This window comes from Lepidochelys kempii, chromosome 2 (genome assembly GCF_965140265.1).
Source record: "Lepidochelys kempii isolate rLepKem1 chromosome 2, rLepKem1.hap2, whole genome shotgun sequence".
NCBI classification, from domain to species: Eukaryota; Metazoa; Chordata; order Testudines; family Cheloniidae; genus Lepidochelys; species Lepidochelys kempii.
Genome location: NC_133257.1, coordinates 17,980,174 through 18,006,139, shown reverse-complemented (window position 1 = coordinate 18,006,139; position 25,966 = coordinate 17,980,174). Strand labels below are relative to the sequence as shown.

The following is a 25,966-nucleotide window of genomic DNA, read 5'->3' as shown; positions in this document are numbered from 1 at the left end:
TCATTTCTGTATTGTTTTATCTTTATGACCCCCACTTTTCTATTGTTAATCTGTCTGGTTCTCTAATTGTCTCTGTCTGCTGTATAATTAATTTTGCTAGGTGTAAGTTAATTAGGGTAGTGGGATATAATTGGTTAGAGAATTTTGTTACAATATGTTAGGATTGGTTTGTTAAATTTCAATAAAATAATTGGTTAAGGTATAGCTGAGAATATTACTATATAAACTGGGGTCAAAAAGGAAGTGGGGGGGGGAAGGGAAATTGGAATTATGCTTGCTAAGTGGGGGGAGAACGGGAATAAGGAATAGGGAATGGAGAACAGGATCACAGGCAAGGCTCTGCGGCGTCAGAGTTGGGAACGGGGACATGGGGTAAACGCTCTGCGGTGTCAGAGCCAGGAAGGGGGACGCAGGGTAAATGCTCTGCAGCATCGGAGCTGGGAAGGGGGATGCGGGGTAAATGCTCTGCGGCATTAGAGCCGGGAAGGGGGACGCAGGGTAAACGCTCTGCAGTGTCAGAGCTGGGAATGGTAACTAAACGCTCTGCGGTGTTGGAGCTGGGAAGGGGGATGCGGGGTAAACACTCTGCGGCGTCGGAGCTGGGAGTGGGACATTGGGTAAATGCTCTGCGGCGTCGGAGCTGGGAGTGGGACATTGGGTAAATGCTCTGCGGCGTCGGAGCTGGGAAGGGGGATGCGGGGTAAATGCTCTGCGGCGTCAGCGCTGGGAGTGGGACATGGGGTAAATGCTCTGCGGTGTTGGAGCTGGGCAGGGGGATGCGGGGTAAATGCTCTGCGGTGTCGGAGCTAGGAAGGGGGACGCGGGGTAAACACTCTGCGGCATCGGAGCTGGGAGTGGGACATTGGGTAAACGCTCTGCGGCGTCGGAGCCAGGAAGGGGGATGCGGGGTAAACGCTCTGCGGCGTTGGAGCCGGGCAGGGGAATGTGGGGTAAACACTCTGCGGCGTTGGAGCTGGGAGTGGGACATGGGGTAAATGCTTTGCGGCATCGGAGCCGGGAAGGGGGATGCGGGGTAAACGCTCTGCGGCATTGGAGCTGGGAAGGGGGGCGCGGGGTAAACGTTCTGTGGCATTGGAGCTGAGAAGGGGGACGCGGGGTAAACACTCTGCGGCGTCGGAGCTGGGAGTGGGACATTGGGTAAACGCTCTGCGGCATCGGAGCTGGGAAGGGGGACGCGGGATAAACGCTCTGCGGCATTGGAGCTGGGAAGGGGGACGCAGGGTAAACGCTCTGCGGCGTCGGAGCCGGGCAGGGGGACGCGGGGTAAACGCTCTGCGGCATTGGAGCTGGGAAGGGGGACGCGGGATAAACGCTCTGCGGCATTGGAGCTGGGAAGGGGGACGCGGGGTAAACGCTCTGCGGCGTCGGAGCTGGGAGTGGGACATTGGGTAAATGCTCTGTGGCGTCGGAGCTGGGCAGGGGGACGCGGGGTAAACGCTCTGCGGCATTGGAGCTGGGAAGGGGGACGCGGGATAAACGCTCTGCGGCATTGGAGCTGGGAAGGGGGACGCGGGGTAAACGCTCTGCGGCGTCGGAGCTGGGAAGGGGGACGCAGGGTAAACGCTCTGCGGCGTTGGAGCTGGGAAGGGGGACGCGGGGTAAACACTCTGCGGCGTCGGAGCTGGGAAGGCGGACGCTGGGAACAGACTCTGTTGGCGTATAGAGATAAGCCTGATTGGTGCGAAGGGCTTTGGAATATGCTTGCTTGGAAACTAACCCCATTAAATATTAAATTGTTTTGTACTTTGGACTTCTGGTCTTTTGCTGCTTGCTGTGTGTGTGACAAGAACCAGGGAAGTGGGAGGGTGAAGGGAAAGCCCCCAAACAGCCTAACTACAGGTAAGCATAGTAACCTAACTGACATATATATTAATGAGTTTAACTTAACTACTATACTAACCCATGGGATAAGGACAGCCCAACATTATGAGGGTGAGGAATTTAAGCTATGGTAAAAGAGGTAAGAGTTTAGTGTATTTTCTGTTGGCACAGTAATTCTATTCCACTCACCTGGACATTACTCTTGTCATAAATATAAAGGGAAGGGTAAACACCTTTAAATCCCTCCTGGCCCGAGGAAAAACGCTTTAATCTGTAAAGGGTTAAGACGCTAGGATAACCTTGCTGGTACCTGACCAAAATGGAGACAAGATACTTCCAAAGCTGGAGGCGGGGAGAAACAAAGGTTCTCTCTGTCTGTGTTGCTTTTGCCAGGACCAGAGCAGGAATGCAGGTCAGAACTCCTGTAAAGGTTTAATAAGCAATCTAGTTAGATATGCGTTAGATTCTGTTTTGTTTAAATGGCTGAGAAAATAAGTTGTGCTGAATGGAATGTATATTCCTGTTTTTATGTCTTTTTGTAACTTAAGGTTTTGCCTAGAGGGATTCTCTATGTTTTGAATCTGATTACCCTGTAAGGTATTTACCATCCTGATTTTACAGAGGTGATTCTTTCACTTTTTCTTCAATTAAAATTCTTCTTTTAAGAACCTGGTTGCTTTTTCATTGTTCTTAAGATCCAAAGGTTTGGGTCTGTGTTCACCTATGCAAATTGGTGAGGATTTTTATCAAGCCTTCCCCAGGAAAGGGGGTATAGGGTTTGGGAGGATTTTTGGGGGAAAGACGTTTCCAAGTGGGCTCTTTCCCTGTTATATATTAGTTAGACGCTTGGTGCTGGCAGCAATAAAGTCCAAGGGCAAAAGGTAAAATAGTTTGTACCTTGGGGAAGTTTTAACATAAGCTGGTAAAAATTTAAAAAAAATTTAGGGGGTTTTTCATGCAGGTCCCCACATCTGTAGCCTAGAGTTCAGAGTGGGGAAGGAACCTTGACAACTCTATATTTCAAACTACTGTATTTACGAATTCTACTGCTGTATACACGGGAACTGCATTCTGGAGTTTCCAGAAAGAGTTTCCAGATTGGCAGCTCTGGAGAAAAGAGTCCTTCGTTTATCTTGTGGCAAATATGCATAGCAGCAGGGCAAGCTTCCCCCCTCCCCACTAAGATGTCTCAATCCTGGCACAGAGATTTACATCCAGAGGTAAGAAGGGTATTTCAGTCTTAATTCTCCATCTGCGGGGCCCAGATCAGCATTCATGTTGTGCTCCCTGTCAGTACCCAGCCCTGGTGAAGCTAATGATCCAACTAGTGGACCAAATTCAATGATGACTCCTGGGCATGTACCACCTGAGGCACATTGTGCATACGCTAAGAATAAGTACTTGGCCTCTTTACAGATGTCAAAAGGGCACAGGAGCCAGCAAAGAGAGCTGAAAATGGGAATTTGAGTGGAGATCTGCTGGAGGGGAAGGGAGATAAGCCCTGGTTCCATAGGGGCAGTATGAGTTCTTGAGAGTGTTTGTTTGCTGGTTTGGTCTTGGTCTTTTGGTTTGGAACCAATTTTATTTAACATTTTCATTAATGACCTTGGCACAAAGAGTGGGAGTGTGTTAATAAAATTTGCGGATGACACAAAGTTGGGAGGTATTGTCAATACAGAGGAGGACCAGAATATCATACAAGAAGATATGGATGACCTTGAAAACTGGAGTAATAGGAATGGGATGAAATTTAATAGTGCAAGGTCATGCACTTAGGGACTAACAACAAGAATTCTTGCCATAAGATGGGGATTTATCAGTTGGAATCAACAATGGAGTGTTATTACCATTATACAAGGGACTGGTGAGACCTCATCTGGATTAATGTGTGCAATTCTGGTCTCCCATGTCTAAGAAAGATGAATTCTAACTGGAACAAGTATAAAGATGGACTACCAGGATGATTAGAGGAATGGAGAACCTATCTTACAAGAGGAAACTTAGGCAGAGTGTCTTATTTTGCCTAACAAAACAAAGGCTCTCTATAAATACATCAGAGGGAAAAATATCAGGGAGGGAGAGCAGTTATTTAAGTTAAATGTCAATGTTGGCACAAGAACAAATAGCTATACAATGGCCATAAACAAGTTTAGGCTTAAAATTAGATGAAGGTTTCTAACCATCAGACAAGCTATGTTCTGGAACAACCTCCCAAGGACAGCAGTAGGGGAAAAAATCTAACTGGTTTCAAGACTGAGCTTGATACACTTAGGGAGAGGATGTTATGATGAAACTGACTGCAATGGCATATGGCCCATCTGCTACTGCTAGTAGGAAATATCCCCAGTGATCACAGATGGGACACTAGATGGGGAGGGCTCTGAATTACTACAGTGAATTCTTTCCCAGGTGTTTGGTTGGTGGGTCTTTCCAATATGCTCAGGGTCTAACTGATCACCACATTTGGGGTTGGGAATGAATTTTTCCCCAGGTCAGATTGGCAGAGACCCTGGGGTTTAAATTTTGCCTTCTTCTGCAACGTGGGGCTGGTCTGAACTAGAGTAAATGGTGGACTCTCTAGAACTTGAAGTCTTTAAATCAAGGATTGAGGACTTCACTAACCCAGCCAGAGGTTATGGGCCTATTACAGGAGTGAATGGGTGGGTGAAGTTCTGAGGCCTGCGACCTACAGGAGCTCAGACTCGATGATCACCATAGTCCCTTCTGATCTTCAAGTCTATAAATCTAAAAGGAGCAGCGGTTGAAGTGGTGAGTTCTGTGATGTGGACTAGACTGAGACTCACTCATTTCACACAGGCCAAAGAGCCATCAGATGGTAATGATGTAGACCTGGTGTGAATTTGAAGTGATGCTCACAGAGATGAAGGACAACCTTGTGGTTAAGGCATTGGACTGGAAATCAGGAGATCTGAGTGCAATTCCTGGCTGTGCCACAGGTTTCCTGTGTGACCTTGGACAAGTCACATGACCTCTCTGTGCCTCAGTTCCCTCCCCATTTGGTCTGTTAGGCCTCTTTAGATTCTAAACTCTTCCAGGCCAGGATTCTCTTTTATTAGGGGCTTGTGCGATGACTAGCACAATGGGACCCTGATCTTAGATGGGGCTTCTAGCTTACTATGGTAGTACAATGGATAACTAAGACTAAGTAATGACTAGAGGTCTCTCAGTCCATTACTAATTCCCGAAACTGCTGGTGACTTACGTTTTGCATGAACGTTGTATGAAAAGGAAAAAAAATCATACTTCTAAAAAAAATTAAACCCTTTTTATTTGTATATTTATTTTATATATAAAAGAAATTAAAAAAAAGAACACAAACAAAATGTTTATTATGGCAATTCAGTTTTATCAGAGCCCTCTGCTTGGGCCACTGCCTCTGGTCCACTGGAAGTTAGCAAAGTCCGCCGGTTATAATGTCCCTTTATGATGCCGGAGTTATTGTTCTCATTAAGAATTTGCTTCTGTTTTTGCCTGTTAAGAGACTGTACAAGTCCTAATACAACAGCCGCTAAGGAATACTGTCCAGTCAGTTTTCTTGGTTGTAAGATTAAAGGATTTGGTTGTACTCTTCCTAGAAGAAAATACGTTTTGATTTTTCCTTCCTGTTCGCTGATACCTTTGACATAAATCTCTCCTCGATAGTCGAAGGCAAATCCCTTGTCCTTCAGGATCAGATACGTTTCTTCAGGCACTTGTATTCTGCCACTTACACCCGTGCTGTCCATTCGACTAGCTAGGTTAACCGTTTTGCCCCAGATATCATATTGGGGCTTCTTAGCACCGATAACTCCTGCTACAACAGAGCCATGGCTAATACCTACAAACAAAATAAAATCAAGAGGAAACATAATTAGACAATCGGGCAAGAATGTTTGAAATACCAAGTTTGCAATTATGCTTTAGAAGTTTGCTTCAGACACATTCTTCTTTGAGTTTTAGGAAAAGGGTGGAAATAAAGAGAAATAAGGACATAAAACATTGGAACTTCTATCTGGATATTGATTGTATATGGTAGCTATCACTACATGATGTGAATATCTGTAAACTATGTATCACCTTGACAGCAATAAACTTGGTACTGTACAAGGGCTCAGGACTAGCCATTGTTCCAAGTAGGTTTGCCATCTTTTGGGAGTTTATCCTGAAAGACAAACTTGTTAGTATTAGATGTGACATCATCATATTGTTAAGTATTAGGGGGTAGCCATGTTAGTATCTATCCACAAAAACAATGAGGAGTCCGGTGGCACCTTAAAGACTAACAGTTTTATTTGGGCATAAGCTTTCGTGTGTAAAAAACCCCACTTCTTCAGACGCAAGTGGGTTTCTTACCCATGAAAGCTTATGACCAAATAAATCCGTTAGTCTTTAAGGTGCCACTGGACTCCTCATTGTCATCATATTGTTACTTCCTATGGAAAGACATCACAAGATCATGATGCAATTGCTTAAAAATGTCATAGTTTCTTAACAGCTTAGCATTATTTTGGGAAAGCTAAAATTGTCCTGCAAGCACTCCTAATAAATTTAAGACAAGGGGTAATGCTGTAAGATTAAAAGGGTCTATATGCCTATTTTAAAAGTAAATTCAGTACTGGTGAAAGGTGATAGATACACAGCTCTGGAGAGAAATTGCTTTGCTTTCTCTCAGATGTATATGTGTATACAAGGACAGCATATATATAGGGACAATGACAATGCAAACCTCCAGATTGCATGATCTGTATGGCTCAACCTTGATGTGGAAAACCACCTCGAAGGGATCACATTTCTGTTGGATGTGTTTTGGGCTTGTCCAGTAATGCAGTCTCCTATACTGACTGTCAGGTGCAGGCATATTACTGCTGTATCCAATACATATAGCCTATGATACTTTTGTGTCCCATCCTAATGGTTTCATCCAGGATGCCAGGTTTCCTATGGCAGCAATTCAAAACCACTGGTGGTCCTACAGGTCTGGGCAGAACTGGGATTAGATTTTTGTGCAAAGCCAAAAACCAAGTTGCTGTACTTAGAATAAGCTCCCATTTCTATTTTACAGGAGAAGCAGTTGATGCAGGAAGATTAAATGAAAAAAGAGAAGGTGAGTCAATATCAGATCCAGGGTGCTCCTGGCTCCCAGTCTAGTGTTCAGACCATCACACAGTGATGCCTCTCTGTCAGACTCATGCGAGAGTGTACAGGATGTTGTCATCCATTGGTACCGTAGCTTGCCCAAGAGATTATAGGCATTATAAAAAGAGAACCAGAAGATTCTCTTTTAGGCTACATAGTGGGAGGCTGTATTTTGGGAGCCGGAGGATCGTATTTCTATCCTGCTCACGACTTTGAAGTCAATGTGATCACAGAAGACAAAATAGCTGGTGGTATTGAAGTTCAGTACATCCACGTGATAAGTATACAATGTCCTTGCAGGTCATAATAGGCAGCAGGTAGGTAACAGGCAGCAGGTTTAAATCAAACATAAGGAAGCACTTCTTCACCCAGTGCACGAGCAACCTGTGGAACTTACTGCCAAAAGTATAACTGGGTTCAAAAAACAATTAGATGAGTCCATGAAGGAAAGGCCCGTCAATGGCTATTACCCCAGATGGTCTGGATGCAACCCCATGCTCCGGGTGTCCCTAAACCTCTGACTGCTAGAAGCTGGGACTGGATGACAGGAGAGGGCTTAATGAATAATTGCCTTCTTCTGTGCATTCCCTCTTAAGCATCAGACACTGGCCACTATCAGAAGAAAGGATACTGGGCTAGATGGACCACTGGTCTGACCCAGTGTGGCCATTCCTATGTTCTTACATATAAAGGGTGTGTGCTTGCAAAAAATAAGCCATTTTATTTCAAATGCTTGCACGGTACTTACCGATGCGGAGTTCAAAGTTGTTGAACGAATGTTTGTTGATCTCCTGTATACTTTCATTCAAAGCTATGGAAAAGTCAGCCAGAGCGCACAAATGTCCCCATTTGTCTTCACATTGCTAAGAGTGAATTAAAATGGAATACATTATGTGTGTTTTGCATTTGCTATAAAACAACGGTCTCCCCAGAGCTAAGTATGTGAAATCATAATTCACAAGAGCAGTCTCATCATACCCTATTAAATCTCAGTGAAGTGGTTCACGGTTAATGGAGAGGTAATACATTCCATTTATGGTGCGCTGCTTACACATTTCAGTGCAGAGCTGCCTTGCTGTGAAATATTGTAGATACTTTGCTTGAGATCAGGAATTTGATGGGTAATAATGGGAATAAGCAGGAGGTGGGATTTCAGGGGATAAAATTAAAGCTGAGAGGGTGTGAGGAAAGAGAGAAACACAACTTGTCTTAGGAGGAAAAGTAACGAGAATGGGAAGCAGGGGAATAAGGGGACAAACAGCACTGAGAGTGAAAGAAGAAAAGAGAGGGAGAGAGAATTCTTTGAGAACAATTGTGATTTTCATTTGCTAGAAGTTCCAAATATCTATTTTCTTCTAGTAAATACCACCCTGTGAGCATCTAAAAATGACACCAATATCCTTTACTTTGCAGGAACAGATGAAGAGCATAACATTGACATCTCTGCTTGTTTTAAAAAGATTGAATTAGTCCCTTACCTGTTTTTCAGGTGATAATCCCGATACAGCCATGTATGTGCTGCCAATGGTTTTAATTTTTTCAATATCTTGAAATCTTTCTTCACCTAGTAACTAATGCAAATGAGACAAAAGGCTGTTACTTCTATAGTACCTGATGCAAAATGTGGTAGAGTTAAATTGTAAAAGTACAAAGACCTAAACTAATAATTATTCTCACAGTTCATTGTAAGGAAGATCTAATTTGGTAGAGCATCTTGTGTAATTGACAACGGCACACAGTTTGCTTGAACTTCTTTGTACAATGAGCTTAAAGCTTTCAATGTTTTCATGGTAGGTATTCACAAAATGCATGCAGTTAAACCCTGCAGGTCTGCTCGGCACAGCAAATTATGGATTGTACAAAATACACACACTCAAGTCCAATTTAAATTCAGGCAATTGCTGGAGTTCCATCACACACACACACACACACACACACATAGAGATACATATACATGTACACACACACACATACACACTAATTGAGCATAAACAAACTGAAAAAAACCAACAACCAGCCCCCCAGAATGTTACAAAATCTCCGTAAATCCTAGAGGAAACTTCTCTTTTATTAGGCAAAACATGAACACCCTTATACTATATACCACTATGCAAAGTTCTTCCAGTTCATGTGTCTGAGGTTCCCATTGATTAAAAGCTAAAGGGATTACTTTATTCAAAGCAAGACACATACCACAGGCTTATCACAGATGACCTCCCATCAAACTAACCACATTGTACGTAAGTCAAGAATCTGGGGTCTTGGAAACATTGTATCTCGTTTATGGAAATCACACCACCTGCCTCTCATGGAATGCTGCACTGCCGCCTATGCAGGGAATGTAAACCCATATGCCTTTCAAACCATGGGAAGGCCAACACCTGACCTACTATCTGCTTGCAAAGCCATTTATGTGCCTTTCCCTGCCCAAAGCCAGCAGCTTCAATGCTCTCCTAAAGAAAGGAATCACTGCTTGTAACGCAGCCTTCATGAGCAATCTGATGGCAACAGATCAGTGTGAACAGGCGTTCGGGGAAAACAATTATGGTAAAGAAACAGATTTCATTTTCAGCTTCCAAAGGGTTTTTGTAAACAGCAGTGAGCAACGCAGTAATTTAACAAGCATGACAAATATCTGAACCGTGCTCTTTTCAGGCGCAAAGAAGCCATTGGCTCTTAGATCATTTACAGAGAATATCTCAAGCTATCTTCTTTTTTGTCTTCTATTATTTTAAATACCCCTATATTTCAGAGGTTTAGCCTTTTTATCAGCTGCTTCATCCATGTTTAAAACAATGCTTTCTTTTTCATTTTCTGCTCTGTGGCATCTTACAAAGATGGATTTTAATATTGTGGGAAAATATTCAAATTGACTCAGTTCTGTTTTTTTCCCCCTTATTGTGTTCACTAATTGGCCTAGGCAATTTAGGGAACATTTTCTAATACTAACACTTACCTTGAGCCCAAAAACCAGTTCAGGGCCTGATCCCACATTCTTCACATATCCAAGGTCAGTGGGATGTCACTGATCATGCAAAAAATGCAAGATTGGTTCTCAAGTGTACACATGCAATATTACCCAGTTGCATGCATGCAAGTACAATTTAACCAGTGAAGTGTGAAAATGTGATTCTGCAGTTAAATCATAATTTATATTTATGACAGTATAATAACGGCTATGGCATAAACCCGGCGTAAGTCACTGCAGCGTAAAGAGAAAGGAAAAATGGTCCGTGAAGTAGAAAGCCCTTATTAAAATACCAAAACAAGTAATATCAGCACCAAGACACCACTAAGGTGGTAAGCACCTTAGATTAAATTGATTAGATAGAAAATGAGATATCCAAAAAAAATTGCCTTAGATCTACAATTTTCAGGGCAGTGACAATGTCTGTGTGTGCTTCTGTACAGCATACCAAACACTGAGGGCTTGGTCTTGGTTGTGGCTTCTGGGATACAACAAGTAATTATAATAATATTCATCTTGGACTCTGAAAAGTGGTGCTATAAAAAGGCAGCACAGTGTCCATATAGTCAATGTGCCGTCAGTGCCTCTGAGCACATCTACAAAATAGAAAATCACGTATAATTGCATTCTGAAATGACACGTTGTCACACTGAAAGACTCCCCATGCCAGTCCAGAAGTCAACATCTCCCGGCTCGCCAATCAGGGAAAGCCTGGATAACTAGACAGGCCTTACAGCAGGTTCTGAAGGTCAACAGACTTTTGGAGCTTTGGGGAAAGCAAGTTCCAGACTCACATGACCCCAAATACACAAATTTGCGGCCAGACTGTGGCCTGGCCTTGTGTGACTGTACAAGGATATAAGAGGCAGTTAGACACCTGTCTCTACACCCATGAGAGTCCTCTTTGGACTGTGCTCTAGGAACACAAGGAAAGCAGGGCTTCATGAGGCCACTGCTTCCCCCTCCTGTGTGGATGTGTGGCGAGTTGGAGGAGAGGGGTAGGGAGTGGGCAGTCTTGAATTCATTCCCCCAGTGTAGGTTATTTCTCCCCAGAGACAAAGGGCAAAGAGTGGTGGGATTGTGACTCTCTGAGGTAGCATACAGCTTCCCAGAAGCACAGGAAGCACAAAATGGCTGAAATTCAGCCAGATAAATCTTCTGTTTGTTTTTCTCTCCTCAACATAGACCATGAGGACAAAAGACCAGACCCTAGCAGTCCTGTTCACCAAATTATAAAGCAATCAACATTCATCTCAGTTTTTGAGCATAGACAGATTGGTTTCCTCAGGCTGACTACACCCAGAAGAGTTCTCCTGATGCACACCACTCCTCCTTATTTGTAGACTGCTATGGTGGTGAAAGAGGTGGTTTACATCACAGTCACCGCACATGACTTAAAAGTGTACATGCAGCAATTGGGTGAATCCAGAACAAGATTTTTACTACTAGCTTTCTAACCGCCCTTCCTTCATGCTTCTTCTGCTGCAGAAGGCATACCAAAGAGGATGGTGCAGAAGGACATTTAGAAGACACGTATCAAGGAAAGAAGATAATTATATTTTCCCATCAACATATAAACCGAATGGTTCAACACAGTATGTTCCTTTATGCAGCTCTCAAATCCAATGGGGTGCGGAAGGAATATCAACAGAAAAGGTCCTCTGCCCAGGTAGGTGCAAATCTGAGCCCTGATCTCAAGCTGAATAAAGAATGGTTTGTTATCATTCAGTGATTCCATAATTAATTTGTTCCCCTCCACCTGCCAGATCTGCAAACTCAATCTCGGCTCTGACAGGCAAACTGGATTTGTTCCAGCTCACATGCCATCACCAATGACAACTACATTCCAGTTGCAGAATCTTTAACAGTAAACAATCCATCTCACTCTCTCTCACTGGCACTGACTGGGGCAAACAGGAATAATAGGCAGTCACAATGGATGTTGGTCACTGAAGTCAGCGGCTCTGACTCCGAATATATGCAGGGTGCAGAAACATTGACTAAGATGTCACCATTTTTCATAATCACCCTTCTAGCTCTTAACAGCTGCTGAGTAAAGCAATTGTTTTTCACAATCTTTCCATATGTAATGCTGAAAAGCTGCATTTTTCCAACACTAACAGTGCTGCTCCCAAACTGTGCATCCAGACGTGGCTGACAGGTCTGCAAATAAGGAGTAGGGTGAAATACTGGCAAGGAAGCATCATGCCTCCACCCCTCCACCTTGTCCTTAAGTCAATATTTGCAAGAAAATGTTACCAGCAGACTTTCAGCTAGGGGATGTTGCACAGCTGAAAACGGGAAGCTTAATGACGTCTCTGTCTCTTTGCAGTACATTTTGTTCATGCTTCTCAGCCTTCCCTTCTTTCCTGTGTATGATCATTAACTCTTTTCAGTCATTCTCTCTTATGTGCTTCCTTTCAAACAGCTGAGCTGCAGACCAGAGTCTAGCTAGAGTAAGCAAACTGCATCTCCACCATAGAAATAGGTTAGCAGCCAGCAAGGGATCACATTATTTCATTTAATATCCACACCACAACCTATTATACAACTAAAGATGTCTGAGACTTAACATAGTTCCTCAATAGGCTCTTTATTCATCAGAGAGTAGGTGTTAGGGACTTGAATGTGAGATAACTTTCATATTCTTGGTGAACGAGATGTCTTTAATGATCATAGCTACAGCAATAAGATTCTTCTGCCAAAATTGCACTCACATGCATGATGGGACTTCTTAAAATTAATTCATAGCATAAACTTTGAATTATCTTTGAGGCATAAAGTTTTAAATCAGAACTACAAAGAAAAACAAAACCATTAATAAAGAAATATGGTGACATCTGGGTGTTAGCTTAGGTATAAAATCAGATATTTATACCTGTGCAGGAGCCTAGCAAGTAGCAAAGCTTGTTAAGTAGCAATGATATTTGAAAGGTAATTATGTTACATAAGGACATCAGATTGTGCCTCTTTCTTCCACCCTGACCACCACTACCTCACTCCACCAATTGCTGTTCCCCATCCAGTTCTGTGGACACATCCTCAGGCTTCTCCTCTCATCCACCTCTTTATCCACGATGTCTATATGCTTCAAATGCCAGTGAGTCAAAATCCAAGATGTACCCACCACCAGTCTCCCTCTCACACTACCCTGGGAGAGGAAGGTGAGGGTCCTAGTTCTGCTTCAGTTCCCCACCTGTAAAATTTGGATAACAATACTTCTGGCAAAGAGGCAATATGAGGATAAATTCATTTAAAATTCAGAGGCGCTTGGACACCGTGGTGCTGGAGGCCATATAAGAACCTAGAGAAATGTATCTCCTCTACTCCATTCATGTTCTTATCACTCACACCCTCATCCTTTTCCTTTGGTGCCTGTTGAACTATCTTCCTTTCAGTAGAAAAGCACTGTAAGCCTTGATTGTATTCCCTGTCACCGTATCTCCTCCTGATTCCCAGTTCAGTGTCACAGCAACAGACAGCCACCCACTGTCCTTTGGTACCTTCCCTGGTGGTTTTAAGATTACCACTATTCCTACCCTTTCTGAAGATTCCTCCTTATTTATGTCCATCCCCACCCTCTCTCCATCTGATCTCCAATCTTCTCTTTCTTAGCAAAATCCTGGAAATCCAGATTTTTTTTCTGAGCTCTCTAATTTGCTTTTCCAAAAGCAATGCCCTGGATCCGTGGTGCTCAAGCTTTTCCACACTGAAACCAGGACCTCTCTCCCATTTAGCTGGGATCTAGAACTGCTGCCATTTGGCAATATGTGAAGGGCAGAGCAGTCACAACCTACTGAAACTTGTTTGTAGCCCCCAGGTTGACAGTCTCTATCCTTGGTAGTTTCCACTCTCACTTCCAGCTGCTTCACAGTTCTTAAACTGTCCTTCTGCTCAAAGATCTTCTCAGGTCTAGCCCTTGTTCCTTTTCTCTTCTAATCCTTCCTGACCGCAGTACAGAATTTGACACCATCTATCTTGACATCCCTATTAATTGATTGGCAGAGTTAGCAATAGCCTTGGACAACTTGCTGCCTGCTCTCACTCCGCTAGCCAACTGCTCCTCTCTTGCAATGGGCAATGGTTACTTCTCTGCTTTTAAACCTAAGGGGTTTGTCCTAGGCCGGCTTCTCTCCTCGTTTATCTTATCCCCGTTGGTGCCTATTCTGAAGTCAACCTTGGTTGTCCTTTCTGTGGAAATGATACCTAAATATAGCCCTTTACTTTAAGTCCTTTCCTCACAGATTATTAGCATCACTATGAAACTTTGTTCAGCTTAATATATCTAAACCTGTATCCTCCCTATCTGATCAGGCCAGCACCCTCAATCAAAACTCAACCATCTCTCCATCCCTCATTTACCATCTTCTTTCAAGAATCTGGACATTTGATTTGACACTGTTCACTATTTTTTCTTTCATATTCCGTGAGTCCATAAATTCATTGCCTTCAAAACAATGCCATTACTTCCTATATCTGGACCACTCCTTTCCCAAAACTAGTGCAGATAACTTCATCCTCTTTAACCATCAATACCAAGGTATAGTCTATATCTATATTATCTAGATGTATTGGGACAGATTCTGATTGCAATCACAAAGGTGTAAATCCAAGTCACTCAACTAATTTTAGTCTTAACTTCACCTTACTGGTGTAATTAATATCAGTGCTTGGCACTTTCAGTAGAAGAAAAGATAAACAATTTGGATAGCAATTACAGTAAAGACCAGGCACAAATATTGCAGGGACTTAGTAAAGATGATGAATCAAATGTCAGACCTGCTGATCTGGGTGTTCAATATTTAAAGTCCACCAAGTCCCCTTCTCTATTAGCTGGTATTACCTCATCGAAGTCTGCAATGATTTCATTCAGCAAACGGAGACATTCCACTCCTTGGTTGTTCATTTCAGTTTGAGAATAAAAATCAGCAAACCCAGGGATGGAAGCAAACATCACGCCAACAGCATCATAGGACTGAGAGTATAACTCCTAAAGGAACAATAGGGAAGAAAAACAAGTTGGAGTGGAAATTTATCCCATAGGTGATGTAGGGCTGTTGAAAATCATTGTCTGCACTTCACAACCCACATGTCTATCTTTTTAAGAACTTAACATTTATTTGATGAACAGCTCTGGACATGGCATTTCGTAGGTACTATTGAGTTCCCTGGGAGAAGGTTGCCAAGAGGGTTGCCAACTCTTGTAATTTTATCATGAGTCTCTCACAATAGTCGGTGCTTTTCTTAAAGCCCTATCAGCTTGAGTCATGTGATTATGTAAGAATTTCAGCTTTCATTTAAAAGAAAAACGGTTTCAGCCCTCATGGTTGTGGAGAAGCGTTGGAAATGTGTACCTGCAAGGCTCAAACACCAGAAAACAAATAAAAAGAACCTTACATTTAATATTGTGAAAATCACATGATTTTTAAGCCACTCAATTTTTTTTGAATGCGTGGGATTGGCAATAGAGGTGTTGTCTAACGGCAAGAATCGGGGACATGAATCAAGATTCTTGATTTCTGTTCTTCACTCTTCTGCTGACTCACTCTGTAGTCGTTGGCACATCCCTTCTCTCTGTGCAGCAATTTACCCAACAGTAAAAATGGGAATAACAACAACCACCCAGGGGTGCTGGGAGTCTTAATTTGTTCAGGTTTGTTTGTTTGTTTGTTCGTTCTTTGGAACACAGCTGACTTTCTTACCCCAGCCCCTCCTCCGTCTGTGATGGAGGTGCCTCTGCAGGGACAGGGGAACCATACCACCGAGGCCAAACTCCCCCTTTCACAGCTGCAGTGCCCAGAGTGGAGCCTGGGGCCCTAATTATGGGAGAAGAGACAGTGTGTGTGTGTGTGTGTGTGTATATATATAAACGTGTATGTCTATAAATCTCTGTCTATATATCTCTGTCTGTTTATCTCTGTCTATAAAACTGTTCAGCTGAGCCTTCCATTGCTCGGTTTTTCTATTTTTAGTAGGAAACATCAAGATAGAAATAATAAGTCCATGAGAAAGTGCTTACAGTACACATCTGGGGATTCATTTTTTGAGAGCAGGAGAATTAAGTTAATAGCCAGACATGAATTACAGGATTGATTGTACAGTAATCTTCCAGATGTTAATGCCAGCCAGCTCATTCATAAATCCTCCCCAGGTATAATCGCTCCAGGAAATTGCCTTGCAAAAAGCAGAGGTGGCAGCTGAAATCCAACTGCAAGTGTATTGAATGCATCAGCACTGAAATACCAGGCAACTGGTTTCAATGCTTCTTTTGAAAATTATTTTAGCACTGAATGTGAATGTGTGTGGAGGTACATATCTCAATGGTTCAGTAGGATGGAGCATGTACCCTTCCAGCAGCCATAGTATATTCGTGACAGAAGATGGCAGGGGCCAGAATTGGAGTTTATTTCACACTAAAAAAAGGGCTTTACTTTTGCTCTCTTTCTGTCATATGCACACACACTTTCAATTGTGCAGAATAACATTGTGTTTTCTTAGCAATTTAATTCTTGCAAAGTAGGAGATTCCCCAAGAGGTGAAACTCTTAAATGCCTGGACATGTAAACCCCTGAAGATGATGCCATTTTTTCCTAGCTAATACTTTAAAGCATAACTTTTAGAAAAAACAATGGCATGTCCTGTCAGACCTATTTTGGCTAGTTACATCTATTTTCAAAAAAGTACTGTCTGACAAGTGGGATTCTGAACCCATTTAATTGTACAGCAAATAGCTTATTGTTGGTATCTTGATTCTAGAACTATTTGTGAACCCTTGGTTCCTGATGCACAGTTCAAAGGTCATGTATATCTCCAATCCCAAGCCTGATTTACATTGCACTTTACAACACACTCAGGGCTTGTCTACACCTCCTGGAGGATTGACATTGTGGCGATCGATGCATCGGCCGTTGATTTAGTGGGTCTAGTGAAGACCCGCTAAATTGACCACCCATCATTCTCCTGTCAATGCCTGTAATCTACCTGATCGAGAAGAGTAGGGGGAGTGGACGGGAGAGTGTCTCCCATTGACATTGCGTATTGTGGACCCCATGGTAAGTTGATCTAAGCTATGTCGATTTGAAGTACACTATTCATATAACTCAAATTTCATAGCTTAGATTGACTTTTCCCTTTAGTGTAGATAAGGGCTCAGCTTGGCCCCTACTAATATTATTGTGAGAATTTGACTTATTTCTGGTCACACTACTTTCAGACATGCTTTCTCCCTTTTCTTTTTTCTCAGATTTCCTTCATCCCTTGAGTAAACCCCTCTGAGATCTCCATCAAGAATCTCCAAAGCCTCCCCTACCAGCAGCTGTTATTGCCTGTTTCCTCTGTCTCAGGGGCCTGTCCAGTGTAGCTTTGTATTTATTCTGATTCTTAACATATCCTTATTAAGTTTGCCAAGGCCCATTAGGATACATTCTTTAATTACATGGTCTATATTTGTTCTAAGAAAACCCCTGTTTCATACACAAAAAGAAAAGGAGGACTTGTGGCACCCTAGAGACTAACCAATTTATTTGAGCATAAGCTTTCGTGAGCTACAGCTCACATCATCGGATGCATCCCTCAGTGCACAGGATGGATAGTAAATGAGGCAAACGGCTGTAAAAAGAGAAAGGATGTTCTCTTGGATTTAAGGGGCTGGACTGGCACCCAGGAGAGCTCTCCCACAAACTTCCTGTGTGATGCTGAACAAGACTAATTATGCATGAGCAGAGTGTATTAAGGTTACACAGGCATTAGTTAATTCTGGCATTTCCTATCTTTGGAGGGATTTGCAACATTAATGTTCTTTTAGCATTATTTTCTGCATGGAATAAATAATGTCAGACAGAGGCAACAGCTTTAACATTCTCACAGTATCATAAAGGACACTATTTTTCTTTTGCCTGTTAGGAAAAAAGTATCAGAAACAAACTGATATGTACTTCGTTATCTCGATCCTTCTCCAGGAAGTGACGGGCAACATGACTTGGCAGAATATTTCGAAGCATATTTTCATTGTGTTCCCTTAATTCCTTCATTTCGTTGATTTCTTCTTTCGCTTGAACACGCCACAGAAAGTCCAGGCGGGCTGTGTATTCAAGCTATATTTATGAAGAAAGGCAAACATTAAGTCTGATGAGCTAAATGCAGACATGGGATTGTAATCATGGAAGCCTGTCGCTACTACCTAAATTACTTCAGTGCTGTAGACACCAGAACTATGACTCCTAAATAATTTTCTTTCTCCTATAAACAAATACCAGCATTTTGTCATGTATAGTGAGAATCGCAAAGGAATCAAGGGCCCAATAACATGAGTCATATTGCTATCTTATATTTAGTGGTTGGAAAATTTCAATAAAGTTATTTCCCCCTAGAACATGTCTGCATTACTTAAAGAATGATATTATGGAGTCAGACATGAGATAAAGTAACAGAATACATAGCTAGGTTAACAACATATTCTTCCAGCTCCTGAATCAGAAAATATATTCAGCTTTTTACAACTGTTTTCAACTGGAATGTACTTCACAAAAAAACAGAGCCAGGGTGAATAAGGATACTGTGCAGAGAATAATTTACATCTCAAGGACAAGCACTCTTCTCTCAGTGAAAAAAAAAATGAAAAGCCCAACATGCTTCAGACTTTCAAGTTTGAGATGCCTGAAGTGAGCTGTTTCTGCTGCTAGGGCAAATAGACATTTGCTTTTGAACTTATATATGATAGTGGAAGCATATAGATTGTCTTGTAGCTACATGAATAATCTGTAGTTTCATTCAGATTGCATTCTGGTTCCAAAGGTTGCAAAATTGCTATTGATTATTTGTATAACCATAGTGCCTAGTAGCCCCAGTCATGGGCCAGGACCCCAGTGCAGTAGATGCTGTACAAACAGGATCTCTGGAAAAGAGTCCCTAGAACGTGAGGCAATAGGTGGGTGCAGACAGGCGTGGGGAGCACACGGAAGAATGAGACAATAGTGGTCTCTAGATACCAGCTGCCTCACCATTGTTCAGATTTTTGTAGGCATCACATCAAATGAGAGAGTTTTAATGAGGGATCTGAAGGAAGACAATGCAGTTTAATCCTGGTAGAGGTGCAGAAGCGGTCACTGATTGAACTATGGAAAGGCACTGAAATAATGGGGCTGTGTCTGTGTATGGATGCCATCAAACATGTCAAAGAACGATTTATGCTGTTTGGGATGATACAACCAGGAGTAAGGGTCAAACAACTAGAATGGGAATATTTCAAATAAGAGAACAGGCACATTTTCTAGCTGTGAGATGCATTAGCCAATCAAATGATTTGCCAATGACAGTTATTGAGATTCCAGCACGAGAAATGTTTGAGAGCAGACCAGATAAGACACTTGGTATCTTTGTCTAGAGGATAATCCCCAATGATGAACAATGAATTTAGGTATTGCCACATTGTAGCAGTCTAGTGGTCCATCCAGCTCAGTATCTTGTCAAGAACACTGGCCAGTGATCTTCTGAGAAAGGTGCAAGAAATGCTGCATGGACCGTTATAGGATAACCTAACTGGAGGGAAAGTTTCTTCCTCACTTCCCATAGCTAGAACAGAGTTTAAGCCCTGCAGGATGCAGGTTTATATCTCATTACAAACTTGTATTTATTTTGCACTATTTTCTAAAACTCTTGTCATCCATATGAATCTTGCTAAGTTCTTGATCTCTGTTATATCGATGGCAGTGAGTTCCACAGGCTAACGGTGCATAGTCTGTAAAACTATTTCCTTTTACCAGTTTTTTCAGCTTTCAATCTCATTGAATACCCCCTTGCTCTTGTGTTATGAGCCAGGGTGCAGATAAGACCCTGATCTACCTTTACATCACCAGGAAAAAGAGGCCTAAAATCATCTCTCATTTACTTGTCATGTTTCAGAGTAACAGCCATGTTAGTCTGTATTCGCAAAAAGAAAAGGAGTACTTGTGGCACCTTAGAGACTAACCAATTTATTTGAGCATGAGCTTTCGTGAGCTACAGCTCATGCTCAAAGAAATTGGTTAGTCTCTAAGGTGCCACAAGTACTCCTTTTCTTTTTACTTGTCATGGGATCCCCTCGTGATTTGAATAATTACGTGGGGCTTTAGATTAACAGATTCATAGATTCCAAGGTCAGAAGGTTCCACTGTGATCATCCTGTCTGACTTCCATTGTAACACAGGTCATAGAACTTCCCCAAAATAATTTGTAAAGCGTTTCTTTTAGAATAAGCATCCAATTTTGATTTAAAAATTGACAGTGATGGAAAATGCACCTTGATCCTTGGTAAATTGTTCCAATGGTTAATTACCCTCATTGTTAAAAATTTACACCTTTCTAGTCTAGGTTCTAATTTGTCTAGGTTCAACTTCCAGCCATTGGATCATGTTATACCTTTCACTGCTAGACTGAAGAGCCCATTATCAAATATTTGTTCCCTATATAGGAATGTGTAGACCATAATCAAGTCACCTCTTAATCTTCTCTTTGTTAAGATAAATCAATTGAGTTCCTTGATTTTGTCACTATAAGGCATGATTTCTAATCCTTTCATCATTCTTGTGGCTCTGCCCTGAACCCTCTCCAATTTATCAACATCGTTCTTGAATTGTGGGGATGATAGTGTTCCCCCTTCCCCCACACTGTTGTCCTTGTAACCCCATGAACTGCTCAGACTCTCTTCTTTTACTGTCCCCTGCATCAGCACCTGTAGAGTGCAAAACAACAGCCAGAATCCCTACAACCTTCAGTGCCTGTTTATCAGGGCCCTGGAGGAAAAGAGAACTCTCTTCCTTGGGATCTCCTTCAATCTGGGCACACCCGGCCTTATCCTCCCTCCCTCTAACACTTCCTTCCTGCCTTTTATCAAGCTAGTCAATTTATGGACGAATTAATTCCAGTTATACAGCCTCCCCATCTGAATGCTAATTCCTCCCTATTTCCTCAATCTGCTGACACTGCGTAAACTAACTGAGCCTACCGTGATCAGAGTGCTGACCCATCTCTTGGGCCTCAATTCTCTGGCACAGGGCACCAGAACTGGATGCAGTGATCCAGAAGTGGTTGCACCAGTGTCAAATAAGGAGGTAAAATAACCTCTCTGCTCTTACCCAAGAATCCCCTCTTCATGCATCCCAGGATCACATTAAATCTTTTGGCCACAGCATCACACTGGGAGCTTATGTTCAGCTGACTTTCCATCACCACCCACACATCTTATTTAGAACAAGTATGTTCCTAATAGAGTCTCCCATGCTGTAAGTATGGCCTGCATTCTTTGTTCCTAGATGTACACATTTATATTTAGCCATGTTAAAACACATATTGTTTGGTTGCACCCAGCTTAACAAGTGATCCAGATTGCTCTGTATCAGTGACCTGTCCTCTTCATTATTTACCAGTCCCCCAAACTGTGCATTATCTGCAAACTTTATCTGTGATGATTGTATGTTTTCTTCCAGGTCATTCGTAAACATGTTAAATAGTATGAGGCCAAGAAAAGAGTGGGACTCTATTAGGAATATACTAGTTCAATGATGATTCCCTGTTTAGAATTACATGTTGAGACGTATCGGTTAGCCAGCTATTAATCCATTTAATGTGTGCCATGTTCATTTTAAATCATTCTAATTTTTCAATAATGGCATGTGGTACCAAATCAAATGCCTTACTGAAGTTTATTACATCAACGTTGTTACCTTTATCAACCAAACTTGTAACCTCATCAGAAAAAGATATCAAGTTAGTTTGACACAATCTATTTTCCATAAACCCATTTTGGTTGGCATTAATTACATTACCCTCCTTTAATTCTTTCCTAATTATCTGCTTAATCGTTGTCTTGCCCAGGATCAATTTCAGAATCACAGACTCTGTCATTCTATTTACGCTTTTTAAATATTGGTACATTAGCTTTCTTCCAGTCTTCTGGAACTTCCCCAGTGTTCCAAGACTTACTGAAAATCAACATTAATGATCCAGTGAGCTCCTTAGCCAGCTCTTTAAAAACTTTTAGATGCAAGTTACCCAGGCTGGCTGATTTGAAAATGTGTAACTTTTGTAGCTTATGTTTAACATCCTCCTGAGATACTAGTGGAATGGAAAGAGTGTTATCACATGATATGACAACATCTTATGTTTTTCCCAAATACAGAACAAAATATTTATTGAACACTTCTGCCTTTTCTGCGTTATTTATTGATCATTCTAATATTTCCATCTAGTAATGAACCAATACCATTGTTAGGATTCTTTTTGTTTCTAATATGTTTTAAAAAATCCTTCTTATTGTTCTTAAATGAGCTGTCCATACATTTCTCTGTAGATCCCTTTTGCGTCTCTTATCAATTTTCTATAAGTTCTACCTTCTGATTTATACTCACGACTATCAACTTCCATTTTCTTCCATTGGTTTAATTTAATTTATTTATTTATCTGTCTATTTTTATAGCTCTAAACCAGGTTGCTATTTTAACCAATACAGCCTTCTTCCTCGATTGTTAGATGCCCCCAAAAGCACAATCTGACAAAGTATTCTTAAACAATTCCCAATTATTATTCACATTTTTACCAATTAAATTCTTCCTTCCAGCTGACTTGGCTCATAATTGTTTTCAGCTTTGTGAAATTGACCCTTTTAAAGCATCATATGTTATAAAACTGTTGTGGACTTTATGCTATTTGCATGTTATAAGAGTGATCTAGTCATAATCACTTGTATCTAAGCTACCACTAATTTTTAGATTTGTGATCAGTTCTTCTTTATCTGTCAACATGAGGACTAATATAGAATTCCCCGGGGTTGGATGCAACACTTTTTGAGTTAGAAAATTGTCTTCTATAACATTTAGAAATTTAGTTATTTGCAGAATATTTCTCATTGCACATAATGAAAGATTTCATTCAAATTTTATTTTGTAGTTTAGAATGAGAGCTTTGAAATTATATATGTCTTTAAATTGCCTGTGAAAAATAAATTACTAACATTGGGAGAATTTTAACATAAGACTCCTCCAAGTCCAGTCCAGCATATCAGTGGTTAGCCTTTATATCCAGGCCAAAATCCAATCTGGATAATTTAATTTTCGCTATTTAAAATTCCCTCTTATTTCAGCTGGAACAATTTTCTATGCCTCCCTGGCACAAAATGGCTGCTCTGTTCTACTCCAGAGTTGACTCTATGTGACTTTGTGGGTGAGAGTGGTTTGTATATACAGGGTTATTAAATATCTAAAATGTAAGGTTATTTTTGTCTGTGAACAAATGGAACGGCCCCACTGTGGTGTTAATGGGAAAGGACTGTTCCAAGGGCTGCATCACTGCTAATCAGATTTTTTGGTTCTGCCATGTGATTACTAGAAATGTGGCTACCTTCATTATTGAGTAAAGAAAATAGGCTATTGCATGGGAAGCCAAAAAGCCCCAGTTCCTAGGAGTGGAGATACCATCCAGCCTCTATGCATATATAATCACCATGCATGGTGGAAGCACAAGGTGCTAACGGGTTCAACTCTCAGTTTTCTCAGTATTTCTAGTGTAGTTTATTTTGGGGAAGAGGGAGTGTAGTCAAGACATCTCTTGAGGGTGCTTCCTCTAAGAGCAAATAATCACATGCTGGACTAAAAGATTCCAAGGACAGAGTGCTTGCAAATGTGCTTTCTCCCCTTTCACTACACTTGCAAGACCTGCCACTTCCCACTGAGTTCAGTGGAAAGACTCAGTGGGAGATGGATCAGTCTCCAGAAGGGTTACCCTGTACTCCAACGGCAAGAGGGAGTTTTAACATCACATTGAATTTCAAAGCTTCCCTCCATTTTCCTTCTTCTCTCTTTCCCTAAGATTCTTTTCCCTTCCCCAAATTCTCTCCTGCTTTCACCTCTCCTCCCATAGAGCCCCTTTCCACATTCAGAGCTATTCAGATGCTGAAAGGTCTGAGGATGGATGCTGGATTCTCCTCCAGCCGCACTGATGAATCTCAACCAGGTGGAGAGGAAGAGCATCTAAAATAAATATAACTAAATTACAAGAAGCTCTTTACTGCAAGTATGTGGACTTAATCTCCCTTGGGATTAATTCAGTGGAGGAGAGTAGCGCCAATGGAGTAACAAGGTAGAGAGGGTGAGAAGCTGAGATAATTGTGTTTATTTTGTGGTTGAGAAATAGCTACTTAGGCAAATCGGTCCTACCAGCCAGAATGCAGAGCTCTGCAGAACTGAAATATTATCCCAGTATTGTGGGTCATCAATGTATGCAAATCTCCAGATGAGCACTGAGTAGTAAATACAGCGGAATTTCATCCTGTATGACATATGCTGTTCAAAAGTCTGGATTGCAGAAGAAAATAATGCCTTTGGCTGAAGCCTCCTACCCCCAGTCTCTCATCCCTCTCCTCACTCAGCTGTGGTAGAATAGGTTGAGGCATGCACTGTTCTAGGAATAGTTATTAGGCAGGAGATTCGTGTTAAAACAAATGTGAGTGTTTTCCATTTCAGAATTGTTAGCTGTCTGCCATTCTTTATGGAGCCTGACAAACTTAATTTAAAGTTCATCCCTCATTTTGCACACACAAGCTTTTAAGTTACTTTTTCTAGATACAGTCGAGACAGAGCAAGGCTGTCTCGTCACAGTGAGAGAATTTCCTAAAGAATCCATCTCTGGTGCAGCCAATAAGTCTGGAAAAATCAGTCATGCTAAACCCCTAATTAAAAATAGTTCCATTAGCAATATATGGTATCAACATAAATCAAATATTTCCATACCAGGAACCTAATTTAACACAAAAACAAGCATTCTGAGCCTGAAAATTATATTCTAAAAGCATTTGACTTACAGCAATATTTTGAAATGACATGTTGCACAGGAGAGCTGTTCTGACATTTGAGGCAGTCCCAGTCTTATGGCTATTCTATATTGAAGTATTTATTTCATTCAAAAATCATGTAGCCCAAATTACATAGAACTAGAACATACCTTAAAAACACATCAAAATAGAACATCACATACAAGTTCCTCGACAAGAGAAAAATGTTTCAAGACAAAATCCATACAGGGAAATGCTTCTAGGGCCCTAGCTCTCTGGATAGCAGCTAAAGCATCTATTAGACCTAACCTTAACTCTAATACTCTGCCTAAGCAGCTAAAGTGAGGCTTTAATAACTGTAGCCAGGGACCAAACAAGCCAAAGCTGAATCAAGTCCCCCTGTTTCTCCACCCCAGAAAGGCCTTTAGCTGCTATCCAGAGGAGTCAGTGAGGGGGAGGGTACTCAGCCCCATCCGGGAGCCACTCTGCACAACTGTCCCTTTTCATTTCCTGAGCTTGTATTTCCTACATTCATGTTCTCCCTTTGGACATATCAATCAGTCACTTTACAGCATTTCCCCCCGTCCCTAAAATATTCTGAGCATGGTTCCTTCATCATATCACTCCAGTTTTACACCAATGCATGCTGAAATCAGTGTCTTTGCTGCAACATAATACTGGAGTTGCAACATGAAGAATCACTGTCGTGATTTTTATTTAGCACATGTCAGGGTTTTTTTGCTTTTTGTTACACTTTAAAGGTTTTATGCTCTTCTTTGAGGTACTTTTAATGTTCTGTTTCATCCACTTCTAAAACTTTCTTTTTATTTCACACCATTCAATACTATGTAATTTGAAAAACAAAAAAATCCAACACTAAAGCATTTACAGTTCTTTCAACCCCTTTCTTGCAAACCCCCATTATCTCCATGTTTCCATAGTGATTTACTTATTTTTATATATCTATTTCTGGGAGAGCTGGGCTCTCTTTGACTTTTACATGCTTTCAATGTATAGCTGAAGTGAGTGGAAGCTGAAATTAGGACACAGCAAGGAGCACAAGGTTACACAGTGGCATATTATAAGCAGCATATTATTAAGGTTGCCTGATGTTGCCCATTATAAAGCCCTGTTTTCAGTTGCTTATAACTTTGCCAGACTACAGCTGTTTTGACTGAAATTTTTCATGCCAGGTGTCTGCATCAGTGTGGATTTTATTT

The 25,966-nt window shown here is 41.5% G+C and overlaps 1 protein-coding gene across 2 annotated transcripts in view; it reads right to left on the bottom strand.

Annotated features, from left to right (window-relative positions):
* Positions 1-5,113: 5,113 nt before the first annotated feature.
* ADCY8 (adenylate cyclase 8) overlaps positions 5,114-25,966 on the bottom strand; it is a 179,010-nt gene continuing 158,157 nt past the window's right edge. For both annotated transcript variants that reach the window (XM_073330121.1, XM_073330122.1), the window contains 5 exons: positions 17,881-18,039; positions 14,790-14,936; positions 8,457-8,549; positions 7,727-7,841; positions 5,114-5,680 (listed from right to left, as the gene is read on the bottom strand). In XM_073330121.1, coding sequence (XP_073186222.1) covers positions 5,193-5,680; positions 7,727-7,841; positions 8,457-8,549; positions 14,790-14,936; positions 17,881-18,039 — 1,002 coding nt within the window. In that variant the 3' untranslated portion in view covers positions 5,114-5,192. The remainder of the gene's footprint in view (positions 5,681-7,726; positions 7,842-8,456; positions 8,550-14,789; positions 14,937-17,880; positions 18,040-25,966) is intronic.